Source organism: Agelaius phoeniceus, chromosome 19 (genome assembly GCF_051311805.1).
Source record: "Agelaius phoeniceus isolate bAgePho1 chromosome 19, bAgePho1.hap1, whole genome shotgun sequence".
Classification (NCBI taxonomy): Eukaryota; Metazoa; Chordata; class Aves; order Passeriformes; family Icteridae; genus Agelaius; species Agelaius phoeniceus.
The window spans coordinates 4,608,559-4,622,596 of NC_135283.1; the positions used below are offsets into that span (position 1 = coordinate 4,608,559).

Consider the following 14,038-nt stretch of genomic DNA (forward strand, 5'->3'; position numbering starts at 1 on the left):
GCCCCCTGTGGGCGTGGCCTGTGGTCGCTGTGGGCGTGTTCTCTCGTGACCCCGCCCCTGGGCCGTTACTTGCCGCCCCTCCTCTGCCCTCCCCCTCCTGCCGGCCGCGCGCTCCCGCTCACCGGCGCCATGGCGGAACAGCCCGAGGAGGGGGCACCGGCACCGCCGGCACCGGCACCCCCGGCTCCCCCCGCCGCGCTGCCCCTCTCCGCCCCGCCGGGCGGCTCCCAGCGCCTCCTGTTCTCCCACGACCTGGTGTCGGGCCGCTACCGCGGCTCCGTGCGCTTCGGCCTGGTGCGCCTCATCCACGGCGAGGACTCGGAGGAGGACTCTGAGGAGGGCGGGCGCGGGGCCGCGGCCGGCGGCGCCGCCAGCTCGGGCGGCTCCGAGTCGGGAGGCCCCGGGGCCGGCGGGGAGGAGGGCCGCGCCAGCCCGCTGCGGCGGGGCTACGTGCGGGTGCAGTGGTACCCGGAGGGCATCAAGCAGCACGTCAAGGAGACCAAGGTAACCGGGGCGGGGGGCGGCCCGCGGCCTGCACGGGCACGGGTCCCTTCCGGGGGGCTGGCGCCGGTTGCACGACCGGGGCGCCGCCTTGGAGGCCTCCTGGGGCAGGGCCTGCACGGCCTGCGGGGCTGCGGGGTCGGTGCGTTGGAGGCTCCCGAGGCGGAGGTTGCTGCCCCGTTTCCGCCGTGACGCCCGCCCGTGCGGCGAGCAGCCGGGGCGGGGAGGGGGACGGTGTTCTCCAGAGTGTGAAATCCCCTTCCCTCCCTTCATCACGCTCCCTCTGGCAGCCCAGCATGGATGCTGCCGCTGCCTTGCGCTGATGGCAGAGCACGGCTGCTCTGCTCAGGCACTGGGGCTTGCTGGCATAAGGAGAAGCGGGCCTGTGAAGGTGATTTGAGCGAACTTCCAGTCAGCTCTTACTTCTGGAGTTGTAGGCCAGTGTCTCAGCCTTTATTGAACAGTGTCGTCACCGCCTGTTCTAGGGGAGTCAGCAGTTGAGCAGGGAAACCACCCCTGGATAAAGATTTCAGCAGGAAGCAAACATGGTTTGGATCTGCCCTTGTTTACGTGAGCATTTACCCCTTGCTAATGAGTTGCACGTAAATCTGTGGCATCTTAATTATATCTGACGAGCCACAAGGTGTAGGTCTGCCTTGGAATATTCCCACTTCCCAAAGTTGTTGTGGCCTGGGGTTTTAGCCCAGGCTGACTGACAGTTCAGAGACAAAAGCGGGCGAGGGGGGCACTGTGATAGAGCACAAAGGGGCTGCCAGGGATGGGCGTTGCACTGAGCAGAGCGGGTGCCTGCACTGTCCCCGCAGGCTCCCCCTGCTCCTCTGGGCTGGCAGTGGAAAGCAGGAGGTTCTCAGTGGAGAACCGTCTGCTTTGCTGGCCCAGAAACAGCCCCACACCTGCAGGAGAGAGGGGAGACTGAGAGGAAGAAAGGTGTGTTGCAGTCTTAAAGGCATCGCTAGGATTGCCAGTGCTACAGAATGAGCTAAATTTAGGTGGTAGTGTCATTAGACACGTGACTGCTTGGAGATAAGGAAAACGAAAACAGGTATTCTGAAAAGATACTGCCATGTTATGCATTTCTACCTTAAAAAGAAACCCACCTCTTTTCTCTAGAAAAACTCCATAATTCAGTCACTGCAACCTTCCAGTAAAATCTTCATGTGTTGTTGCAGCAAAAATTTGTCCCAAGTTGAGTTTGGTTTTCAGCATCTAAACAAAGCCACCTCCATTTGGGTGAGTAAACATGGATTTAGTTGGTGCTGTTGGGTTCCTAAATCCAGAAGTGTTAGCTCTGACTTCAGTCACTTGCTAACTGCACCCATTGCAGTGTTAGAAAAAGCTGGACTGAGGAGGATCAGAAATCAAAGACACTTATGTAAATAAACAGTCTGTCTGTTTTCCCTTTTAGTGCTGCTGCCCTGGTGTAGGTGCCTTTACCACTCGGGTAATGGACCCTGGGGAGAAGTTTCCTGAGTGCTAGAGAAATTTAGGTGTACTTCTATTGATTTTTTTTTTTTTTCTGGAAAGCTGCCCACTAACCAAATTGAGAGGCATTGTGTACAGTCTGCACTGCAGTTTGGGGTTGCTCAAAACAAACCTGACGCCACTGGAAGCATGCAGTGGGACTGATCATGGTTTTGTGGTTATAATTGGGTTTTTTAGCTGTCTGCTGACCCAGCCTCTTTTGGGTTCCACTAATGTGTGAGAACCAGCCAGGTAAGCCTGACAAGCTTGTCATTGTCCCTGCTGGTACAAACCATAGGCGTTATATGGTTATCCTGGGTCTAAAGTTGGCTTTTTGGTGCTGTTGCCTACAGGTACATCTTTTGGCTGTTCCTGACTCTCTAGCATTTTTGGCTGTGAGGGTCTTGTTTGATGTCCCTAAAACATTAACCTGTCCAGGTGACAGCTCTACCCTGGGCTCCAGAGGATGCTTGTTGCACTCTTTTATTTCCCTTAAATCTGAAAAGGGCAGAGGGTAAAGGTGCTCTTGGGGCCAGGGTTTCTGTGCCTATTTAGTGTGTCAGATCCTGATTCCACACAGAAGGCTGGCTGCCTGTCTGCCTCCTGTTTGTCCGGTGCTTCAGATCTGGGAATCCTGGTGTGTGTGTTGGATACAGTGAGTGTTGTAACCAAGGGAGAAATAAAGCTGTTGGAAATTTTGACCCAAGTGAAACAGCACCTTTGGCTTCCAGTGCAAAGGTCAAAAAGCAGTGTAAAGGTCAAAAGTACCTAATTAATAATCCTCAAGCTTTCCTGTCTTTTCTTGGACAGTAATTTTCACTGTTGCTTCTGGAAGTTCAACACTTGCTGTTGCTCTTTCAGGTGGCAGAAGATCTTTTAAGTGGCAGAATGCCACTTAAACCCAGGCACACAATTACTGATATTAATCAATAATAGAAACTTTCTCTTGAGATTGAGCTTAGCAGTTGGTGCAAAGCTCCACCAGCTCCTCCAAGAATTGTGCATGTGAGCACATTCCTGCCTTTGGTTCCCCTGTTGATAGTCATTAGCAGCATAAAAATGATGAGAATAAAAAGAGCCAAGATTTCTTTCTCTCTGGCTTCAAGTGCTCCTTTCCTGCTCTCTATGGCCATATCACCCATTTAAGACACTGGGAAATCACTGTTGCTGAGTATTGTAAAACCTAAGCAGACCTGGAAGGAGAAAGCTTCCCTTTCCAAATGTATTTGCCATCCATGTGTTGTCTGACCCAACAAATTTGCAGAGCAGTTCCTCTGGCTGGCTAAAGCCATATCTGGAGATAATTTGGAAGGCAGGTTTGGAAGTACTATGAACTGCTGTGAACACCTGATGCTTTTATTAATAAATTATCAGGAATTCTTGGGACCCAGGTGAATTTTAATTTCAGGATCTCTCCGCTGTAGTTCAGCATTCCTACTGCACACTTGAGCTGCCTTTGGGAACCTTATGGGAATGCTTGAACATACTAGGTGTTAGTCAGGCTCTGGGGACTTTAAAATGCTGCTGCCCTTCCTCCTGCCTCTCCCCTGAAAGCCTCAGAGCTCTCTGTGACCTTTCATTTCCATAAAGCCTGGGCAAGGCAGATCGGCCTCTTGTGCAGCTGGGGGAAAGTGCAGGTGTTGTGTTTCAGCACCTTATCTGAAGGCCTTCAACCAGCCAGGCCTCCCAAGTTCCCTGTGCCTGCCTCTGGGAGTTAGGGCTTGGTGTGATGCTGTGATACCCTGGCAGTGCTGGGTGATGTGCAGGGACCACTGCAGGACTCCAGGTTTGCTCTAAGAGTCCAGGTGCAATTTATAAAAGTTTTTCACAGCATTTTTTGTAAGGTCCAGAATATGATTTAGTTTGGATGACTCTCTTACCTCAGTCAACTTTGCTTTGGAAACAGATTCAAACTCCTCAGACATAAGCTGGTGGCTGATAAACTCATTATCTGGAAATCATCTGATGTTATCTCCAAAAGGCTCTCCATGAATTCAGCTCTGCTTCATCCCACACAGACCTTCTGTTCTTTTCTACCTTTTGCTCCTGTAATTTCCTGACCTCAGATATTGGGTCATGGATCTAATACAGGGTTACAGGAGGAGTTTCTGAAGATCCTCAAGGCTCTGTTTTCCCTCTGTCCATTCACAGCCACTCTGAGCCCTCACTGCTGGGATCCCATGTGCCCTTCAGATGCTAATCCTGGCTAGTGACTCTGCAACTTATTTACAGCTGAGGCATGAAAACAGCCTTAAAAATCTTCCATCTTCAAACCTGGTGAGGTGTTGGCTATCTGGAAGTGCAGTGATGCAGTGTGGGTACATTGAAGGAGGAGAGCAGGATCCTTTTTGGGGCTGTGAGGAAATGCTGGCCATAAAGCCAAACTCTGGTTTTGTTGCAGCACACAAATCCCATGCCCAGAAACTGTTAACAGTGGGTTTTACTGCGTGAGGAAGCTGTATCTAACCCTCTTCTTGCATCTGACATTTCAGTTAGTCTCCCAGGGGGGTTCTTTGAAACCACCTGATGTTTGTAGCTGTTAGAGACAGAAGAGGAAAGGCTTACTGGAATTTTTGCAGTTCTGCATAATATAGAACCAATTAATGTGTGACCTTTCCATCCTGTGGGTATCCATTGCAAGGTTAGGTACCCTTGGGTCAATTCTCTGTTTTACTTTGATTTGTTTGGCTCTTGTGATATAGACTTGGGGATCATCATTAATATTTTACTGCAAAAGTGGAATCCGGCACAATTCACAGTGTGGAAGTCTCAGGAGTACTAAATATTGTACATTGTTACTGCTTTGTGTACTGTGTGCAGAGTGAATTGGTAATTCAGGAGTTGAAAGTGGCCATCTGGGCTAAGCCATTTATTATAATTATTCCAAATGTAGACAGGAGTGTTATTTTTAAAATGAGCGAAGCCTGTCCTCAAGCAAGCAGTGTTGGTGATGTGCTCTCTTCCAAGGTGTGCTCCCTTTCAGTGTGCTGCTGTAGCTTAAAAAAACCCCAAACTAAATTAGTAATGCTTTTAGGACTAGTAAACAAACTAATGTGCACTAAAAGCTTTAGAAGGAATCAATCGATGCCCGTGACAGGCTCTGAAATACCTGTGTGGGTGAGACATTTTGCTGCAGCTTTCTCATACAAATTTATTTGCTGATGCGATGCAGCTCCAGTGCAGACTTTGGCAAAAAAAAGGGACTTTAGGCAATTTTATCAAGTTTCTTTTTTGGCTGAAGATTCTTTATTGAAGTTAAATAGCAGCAGCTTTGACAAATGGTTTTTGGGACAAGGTCTTGCTTGCCTATGGCAGCTGTTCTTAGCTCTTCTCCTCTCTTCAGAAGAAAGACATTATTTTTAATGTTCAACATCTGTGTTGGTGTGGGAAATAATTGGTGTTTGGAAAGCTAAAAGCCTCTTCTCCTTTGACTGTTTAATTGCTTGGGGGATTTCAAAGGCTCAGAAGGTGATGACACCTTCCTAAATGCTACTTAGGAAAACCCTGCCTCATTTTTTCCATTCTGCTGTTACCTCCCACCCTGTGCAGGGTCTTTGCCCAAAGGGACCTGTGTTTAGGTCATCCTGAGTACAGGAGCTGATCATTTGAGCTGAAATCCTTGTGCTTCCTTTTGAGGTTGGCAGTCCTGACTTTCCTGGAACTGAGATGTGAGATGATGGCTCAGCTTCTGTGTTTTACATGGTTCTCCAGAGTACCTGACCTGTAACTCAGCTCAGGCTCTACCTTACGTAGCTGGTGTGTCCCATTCCTGAGACCTTTAGACCTGTGCCAAGGTATGAGAATGCTGACTACTAGGGGAAAAAAACAAACCTGGAGGGAAGCTCCATGGTAATGTTTGAGCTTTCTTCCATTTGCTTTTAAGCTGCTAAATAGAAATGTGCATGCTTATGTCTGAATCAAAAATATTCTGCTAACTTGAATTTGTGAAGTTAAGCAAAAGTGAGTTTCTCTTAATGTGACAATATCCTGGAACTGGGAATAGGGTTTTTTCTTTCTGAATGTTAAATGTTTCTGTGAAAGGAGCAGGAAACTTTGAGGGGTTAATGATTGTTAGGGGTGATTAAAAACATAAAATACTATGAACAGCATGTGGTTTTGACAGTACAGATGCTGGGGATTGCAGGTTACTGTAATAGCTGCAGCACTTTCAGGTGTGCTTGAGTTTCAAGTTGACAGGTGTCTTTTTAGCTTTAATGCTGTTTCTGGTCTGTGCTGACTGAATTTCAGAAGATCCTGTGGTGGTACAGAGTACACACAGCCCAGCTTGGTGCAGTTGGAGATGCATTTCTGGACAGCAGGCATCTCTTCCTGTGCATTTCAGGATTGTTGTTACCTCCCATGTGTGTCTGACTGCACATCTGGCCAAAAGAAAGGGCTGGAGTCATGTATCTGCTGTGCTTTCTGCCCCATGCTTGGGAGCACTTGAACCAGGCCATGGAAGAGACACAAGAGGAAATTGTGAGCATTTATTGGGCTCAAATCTTCATGTGTGGTGTAGATGGAAACTAATATGGTGGTGCTGGATGTTGATTTGGTAACTGTGTTGGATATATGTGTGTGCAGGAGAGGAAGGGGAAGGATTGGTGATGTTATCTTTGTTTTCTGCCCTTAATTGTATTAGGATTTAGAGCAACATAAAGGAGAGATCCAATAAGGACCTGCAGATGGAGTTTCTTCCTCTCACAGAATGACCTGTAGGTCGAGGCCAAAACCATGGGTTGAGAGTAGACAGATTTGAAGCTAAGAAACCTGTAGCTCTGTACATGTTTTGGATTGCTTTTTAAAGAAGTGGCATCACTTTTATGCTTTGTTCAACCCTCTCCATCAGTCAGGTGCAGGTTGTACCAGAGAAGCTCTGACTGCAGGGAGCTGCAGTTCAGTTCAGGTTACTGGGAAGACTTTAGCTAAATAGCATTGATGCTTTTGTGCTGTGAGATAGGAGTGTGGACCTGCTGACCTGCTGGTCTAAAATTTAACAAATGAATAGTTAATGTGTGGAAGTGGTGTGTTAGACCAGTATCTTGAAGAGCCTCTGTAGTTTTGGTGGATTTTTGGGTTTGCTTGCTGTGTTAGCTGCTGCCATACAGGTTGCTTGGATATACAAGGTAGAAGCCAAGATACAAAATGCTTTTTGTGCACATATGCTGAGATCTTGAAAGTGGGACACATCAAGCTACACCATAAATAATCTGTCCAGTTTTTCAAAGAGTTCGAACAACCAGCTCCCTGATGATGTATGTTGGATGCTCTAGGTAGGTAGGCTTCTTTGAGATTGCAGAGCTGGGTTTTTTCCATGCTTTTGCCATTGTGTTTAAAATCATGAGTTTTGTTTCTTTCCTCAGCAGCTGGTGCTGGTGCTCTCTGTGTGAAAGAATGGGCAGTGTGGAGGCTGTGGGCAGGAGGTGAGACCAAGGACTGGCAGCAGAGCAGGCCAGGAGAGGACAGGAGCCCTTGCTGTCTTACTGTAGCTTTCAGGCCAGGAAAAATGAAATTCACAGGAGTACATTAGGAACAAGGAAACCATGCTCAGCTTGCATTTGCAGTGGTATCACTTCACAGCCTCTGGTTACAGCCTCTTGAGTTGAAGAGAAGCTGCACAGCCATAGCCTTGGTCCATTAAGCAGGATTGGTTTTGTACAATGAAACTGCAGCAGTGGTACCGTGTGGTTCTGTATTCAGCACACATCAGACACAGTCTCAGTGGTTTGCTCTTATGCTGCCTGTAAAACCTTTAGCTTTTCTGCTTGTGAGGGGTTTGGAGACAGACAACTGAAGAGGGCTATTTAATCACCAGCTGAAAAGATGAGGAGCTTAAGGCTTTTAACTTTTTCTTAGCCTGGAGCTGGGAGTTCTGGTACCTTATTCCTGTGGAAGTGACTGGGTACAGTTGTCATTTGTCAGTGGATGATGAGTCTTCTGCTCAGTAAAATACACTAATAGGGTGAGCTGGAATTAGTTCCATCATGACTGATTTATTTTTTACCTACTTTTGAAAGGATAAAACTTCTTTGATAATAAAAGAACTTTGCGTATGAATCATTTGGGTGTAAGAAACGGTGCTGCTTTTCTGCTGATAAAGGATACTTAGCAAATAAGTAGCACTTTTCATCTTCAAAGCATTTCCTGGGCTCTGATGTGGCAGTGGGTGTTGGAAAGGTGACAGAATCTCTCCCCTCAGGTGACTCTGGGTAAGACAGGCAGCATTAGTGCTGCCAGGTGGTGTTTTCCTGGTGTGTGCTCAGTGCTTTCTCTATTTGACCATTTCCAGGGCTCAAGAGCATGACCTGGCTGCTCAGTGGAAAAACTTTTTGACATTCCTGAGAGCAGTTACAGCTAGAGATTTGTCTGGGAAATTTTCTCTCAGGCAGAGCCACAATACATTGGATATTTGGTGTATGGGTGAAATTGGATGCTTGGGAACTCCCGACTTGGCATTGAGTAACTCAAGTTTGATTTGGTTTCACTTATGTTGAGTAACCCAGTATTTTAAAAGTTAGTTTAGGTGGAAATCTAGTGAGCTGGGGGTTTTGCAAGGCTGGATGAAAAGTGTAGTCAGTAAGGAACAGCCAAGATTAACTCTTAAGTTAGTTCATAGTGGTGTTTCTAGAATCAAGTGGGTGTTTCAGACCTCTTGGCTCAAGATGTGTTGTTAGAGGACTGGTCCTAGGTCTCAGTCCTTGGTGAAATTGTTGGCAGCAGCTGTACAGAAACAGTTGGAGCTTGAGTAGTACTGATCACCCAGGAGCCTTTGTATTTTCATGTACCCTCATGGCACTAAAATGGCTATTTTGCTTTACCTGCTGCTGGACAGGGGTGTCCGAGTGTGAGGGGCTCTGCCCATCCCAAGTGCCCAGTGCTGCCTCTGCTCTCTGCCCTCACATCTTTGCTTTTCAGTATTTGGAGTGAGTGTGCACAGAGCACTGCTTAATATTTTTGTTGAGAGTTGATGGCATTTCCAGCAAGGCCCTGCTTGTCCTTTGGCTTTGCCCTTCTGTCTGCTTTTGAAGATGAAATTTGGGTTTTTTCCCCTCTTGGAAGGTGGGTTGAGTATCAAATCCAAGTGAATAAATCTCATGACTATTGCAAGTAATATTTATGCTTCCGTTCAGCCTCTGAGTCCAAGTTCCTTGAAACAACATTAGTCTTGAGACAAAATAGCCACATTTTCTAAATTTAGAGTTACTACACAGTTGGATAACTGGCTGGAAATGATAAATCATGAACCTCCTCTTCAGATTTGTTTTGTCCTTAGCACACGTAACTTCTGTCAGAAGTCTTTTCTCTGTCCTCGTGCTGCAGGTTGTTGAAGTTTTTCTGATTTCCCATGCTGTGGTACAGTCTTGTCTTAGTGAACTGTCCATGGGTTCAGTTTAAAGCAGAAAGTGGGAGCAGGGAAGAGGGAGCAATCTCCATCCTTTGTTTAAAACTTGCTTTTGTGTTTTTTCTTAAAGTCTGCAGATGTGGATGATTCATTTGCTTCCTGTAAGGGGTGGTCTGGCCAACATTTCAAGTGCATTTTAAAGAGCTTGGGAAGCTCTTCCTCGTAGTAGTAGTACATAATCAGAGAACTTCCTCAACTGTGCATCTCTGTACATTCCTGAAATACAAGAAAGAAGAGAGCACCCTGTGGAATGCCCCAGCAGGGGAGGTGGCACTGCACAGGAAACACCAGCATTCCTGGCTGCTGAGTTTAGGAAGAAACTTCATGATGGCTTTCTTAATTCATTAGCTGATATTTTTATCATCCTGATGTCAATGTTGTGGGATCTCACTTTGTGTTGAATTGGACAAGCAGATCCAGAGTGTGCCATTGACTCAGTAACTACATTTTCAGCCACAACATCTGACTTGCACAGCTGATTCGGCTTTTTGGTGCTTTTGACTCTGGGGCCAGAAACTTCCTCTGTTTTGTTTTGTGTGGTGATGGGGATTGTGCTGGTACATGATGGAGAAAAATGTCATTTGGTTCACAAATGAAATCTGCCTTGTAATGATAAAGCAAAGTGCAGGGTGACTTTATTGTAACAAAATGTGTGCTGGCCAGGAACTCCCTGTGAGCAGTCTGGGCTGGTGCTGCTGAGGGCATCACTACAGGAGCTGCTTGCTCTGTCTCTCAGAAGAGTTCTATAAAGAGTTAGCTCTTTGCTTTGATTCCTTGCATTAGGAACCTGTGTCAGTCTGGATGAGAAAAGCTGTAATTTCTAGCATAAACATGCAAACAGCTTACACCCATCTCCTCTAGTAAAAAGCAAATGTAACTCCTAAATAGCTGCCTGTCTTTAGAAATGTGCTATTATGTGCTGAAGCACAGTTATTTTCTCCCTTTTTCTCCCTTTTCACCCTCAGACTGTACATCACTAACTCCTTCCCAGAGAGGCTCTTTCCCCACTATTTGTGCAATCCTTGTCCACACTTACTCATGTTCACACCGTGCTTTCTTCATCAGAGTTCACTCTGGCTGCCCTGATCAGCCTCAAGTACTTTGTTGAATGCTGTTAATCTTTCTTTCCTGAGCCCAAGTGTTAGATGAAAACAATTCCCGCACCAGGCACTCTTTGCATTTCACAGGAATATAGTGTGATCTGCTCTCCTGTTTCTTGTTCTGTTGTAGAGCCTAGAGAAAATTTAATTTATGGAAAATAAATATTACCATTATGGTGATTGCTCTGGTCACTTCAATGAATGTGTAAACTCTTTAGTTAGAAGAGTCTTCCTGGTTTTTTTTCAGTGTTGACACTCTGAACTTTGGAAGAAATCCAGGCTAAATTCCTGGCTTCCTCTTACTTGTGCTGTGTTCTTTTTTCTATTCTCAGTAACATAACTTAGTACCAAATTGCCATCCATAGGTATTGGTTACCATTTGAAATCTATCTGCTTGTGCACAATGGTTAAAATAATTGTGATTCGAATTTGCTCTTGTTTTAGTGTAGTGAATGCAGCCTGAGTGTTTGTGTTGCACTAATTCCTGTACTCTGCTGCTTAATTGGCACTGGGTGCAAACCCAACACGAGAATTCACACCTCATGTCTCCCTCTCAGGGATGCTTTGGTTTCTTTTGTTAGTGCTCCACTGTTGCTTTCTCTTGAGCTCCAGCAGTCTCTGATTAGCATACGTACAGCCAGGCAGGGCAGCTCTGGAGGAAATGCTCTTATCTGAGAGCTCCCAAAGTGAAGCTGCAAAAGCGATTTTTTTCCCTTTTAGTGGTTGTGCCAGATTGGAAACTGGTAGTGCTGGAAACCCAGTCTGTTGGATTTAACAAGCAGTGTTTGTTAATTTGATTTAACAAGCACCATTTGGCCATGGTCAGTTGGTTAGAGAGGTCTCATCACCCTGCCTACCTCTGATAGTAACCATTGAGTGCACTTGACTGTCCTGCTGTCTGAAAGAACCTTAACTTTCTCTTGTGATAATCTCTTCTAATCTGGCAGTGATAAGTGCTTGCTGTCAGGAGAGCTGTGATGAGAAATGAAGGTACTGAAAAATCAGCTTTCAAGGTGGTGTTTCTAGGGCAGAACCCATCTCTGTGCTCCTGTACCTGTGTCTCTGAGTGAGTGTTGTGCTCTGGTGCTGCTGAGGGCAGCAAACTCAGGGTGGAGAGTTCTTTTCCAGAACTGGGATCTTTGTGGCTGCTTGGTACTGTCTGGGTGTTTGGGCTAGCAAGGCATTCTATAAAAGTATTTATGAGCAATCTTAGAACTCTGCTGTGTGTCTCCCTTCTGCTTCTTCTTGGTGCTGGAAGAATTTGTGATAGTGGCAGCAAACTGAACTCCCCAGGAGCTGAGGAGTCCGTGATACTTGTTTTGGAAAGCAGCCCAAGGAATTTTTATGAAATGCCAGTTGTTCTTGTTAGTGCTGCTAACTTAGCCCAGCTTTAGCACAGTTCAGTTGCCTGCCTGTGATCTGCAGGGCTGGCAATGATTGAATAAAACCTTAAAACAAAAGATCAAGGATTAGAGACAAAATGATATTCAGAGCATCTATGTATTCAACTGAGCATGGTGGAAAAACATCAAATTGCAAACTGTAGCGAGGGATAATGGCAGGACAAAGCTCCCAATCTAAAACACTATTAAATAATTGGTAAGTTGGTTCCAATATTTCATCTATAAGCTTTGTAATTTTTCTCTGAAGCAATAAACTCACCCTAAGCAGAGATAAGTAAGGTCATACACAGAATTAGTAGCACATGAGAGATAGGATGGTGATTTAGAACAATGCATCATCAATTCTGAGTACTGTACCATCATCCAGAGTTTGCAACAGCTGGCAACCCTCATTTCACAGTGAGGACCTGGAGAACCACTCCTGGGCAAGGTCTCCAAGTTCACTTCAAAAGGATTCTTTAATATTTGCTAGCTGGGCTCTTGGCTGAGCTGGCTCCTGCTGTGCTCTAAGAGGATCAGGTGCTGCTGCTGTACACAAAAGTTTGTTGTTGTAGCAGGTTGTTTTTTCATAGCTCTTTCTTTGATTTTGATACCATTTGGCTGCTTCAGAGCTCCTGAAGTATTCCTCCCTTTTATTAGGTTTAGTTTCCTCTCCACACCTGGAGAGACACAAAGACCCTTTCTCTTCACATCTCTTATCTTTGCTATTTTCATTGTTCCCTGAGAATTAAGTTATTCAGGACAATAGCATGTTCATTGCTCTTGAGAGTGGTCCCTACCCTGCTCTGGATGGCTGGCAGGGCATCCATTTGCTCTCTCAATTTTCCAGTTTCATCAGAAAAAGATCCCTAGATATTCTCAAAATGCTTAACTGGTTAATTATGACCTTCTAGCCTGGGAGTGCTGCATCTGAATTGAGGAGTGATGTTGAGTTGAGCTTTTAGGTTTTCCTGCTGGTGAACCATGTTGGCACATGAGCTAAAATAACATTTCCCCTTCCCCACCCCCCAAATTGCTTTAGGGTGTATAAAATGAAGCAGGATTGTCTGTGTTCTGAAGAAGAATAAAACAAAGGATGTTTCTTCTGTTCTCATGGAAATGAGGCTCTGGGAGGAACACTGCAAGGTTAGTATGTGCTGTGTGCATACCTAGTGCAGCTGCTTAAGCTTAGTCTCATCCAAACAGAGCCTTTGAGTTTATCTCCTGCTTTCAAGAAAACCAGGCACCTGCCACTTGCAGCTCCAGTGTGATTTAGCTAAGTGGCAAATCTTCATTAGAGACCAGGAAGAGCTTTTAATCAGGAATGACAACGTGCAGTCTGTGGTTTACACCCAGGCCTCAAGTGATGGGAGAAATCACCCTTCTCAACACCCACCTTGCTATAAATAGCTGCTTTCACTGGGGGCAGGTGCTACTGAAATGTCACTTGGGTGAAATCTGAGTGACAAGTTGAGTGTGTGTCTGAGCCAAGAGAGGCATTGTCTTTGTTGGATGTATTGAAACGTGCAGTGTCTCTGCCAAGAGATGTTGTAATGGTGAGATAGATATCGATCACAGCTACACTTGAAGTGTTTTGAAACCCTAATACTTCCTTGAATCATCTCAGTGCTCCATTCACAAAAGCTGCTGTTGTTAAAATGTTACACTGTTAGGTTTGTCTTGGTTTTATCCCACCTTACTCTGCTGCCATAGGGAATTTTTTTCAGGAAACTCTATACTTGTTCAGTTCCCTACTTTTGTGCACATCACAAGGGATTATTTTCTCCCCATTGTTATGAAAAGAAGTGTTGTTTGGGTGCCCAGACAGTTGGTAACATCTGGCAGTCTGCTTTTTGGTGGATTGTTAAGTATCTTCACAGTTCTGTTTTTATAATTGTCCTCTGACAGAGTGAGCCATGGTGACTCTCCCAATGGAATATTCATCTGTCACATGCTGTCTCTGCAGTGTTTTGTGGGACTGTACTTCTGACACTGATGGGTTCTGCAAGAGGAAAATTAGTTTGTCTTGATCCATCCATTCAGCCCTGGAGTGTTTCTTGAACTTTGTGGAAGGGTCTGAGATGGGTACATGTGGTAGAAGAAAAGTAGGATTTGATTGCAAATTGCCATTATTACAATCACTTTTCTAGATGAACTCTACCAGTCATCAC

General features: G+C 45.7%; 1 protein-coding gene across 2 annotated transcripts in view; it reads left to right on the forward strand.

Annotated features, from left to right (window-relative positions):
- The first annotated feature begins 71 nt into the window (after window positions 1–71).
- UBE2O (ubiquitin conjugating enzyme E2 O) overlaps window positions 72–14,038 on the forward strand; it is a 62,543-nt gene continuing 48,576 nt past the window's right edge. Inside the window, exon 1 of one of the 2 annotated variants that reach the window (XM_054645357.2) lies at window positions 72–504. In XM_054645357.2, the coding sequence (XP_054501332.2) occupies window positions 130–504 (375 nt within the window). In that variant the 5' untranslated portion in view covers window positions 72–129. Of the gene's footprint in view, window positions 505–1,662; window positions 1,753–14,038 lie in introns of those variants that run through there. The other variant, XM_054645358.2, reaches the window with a different exon arrangement.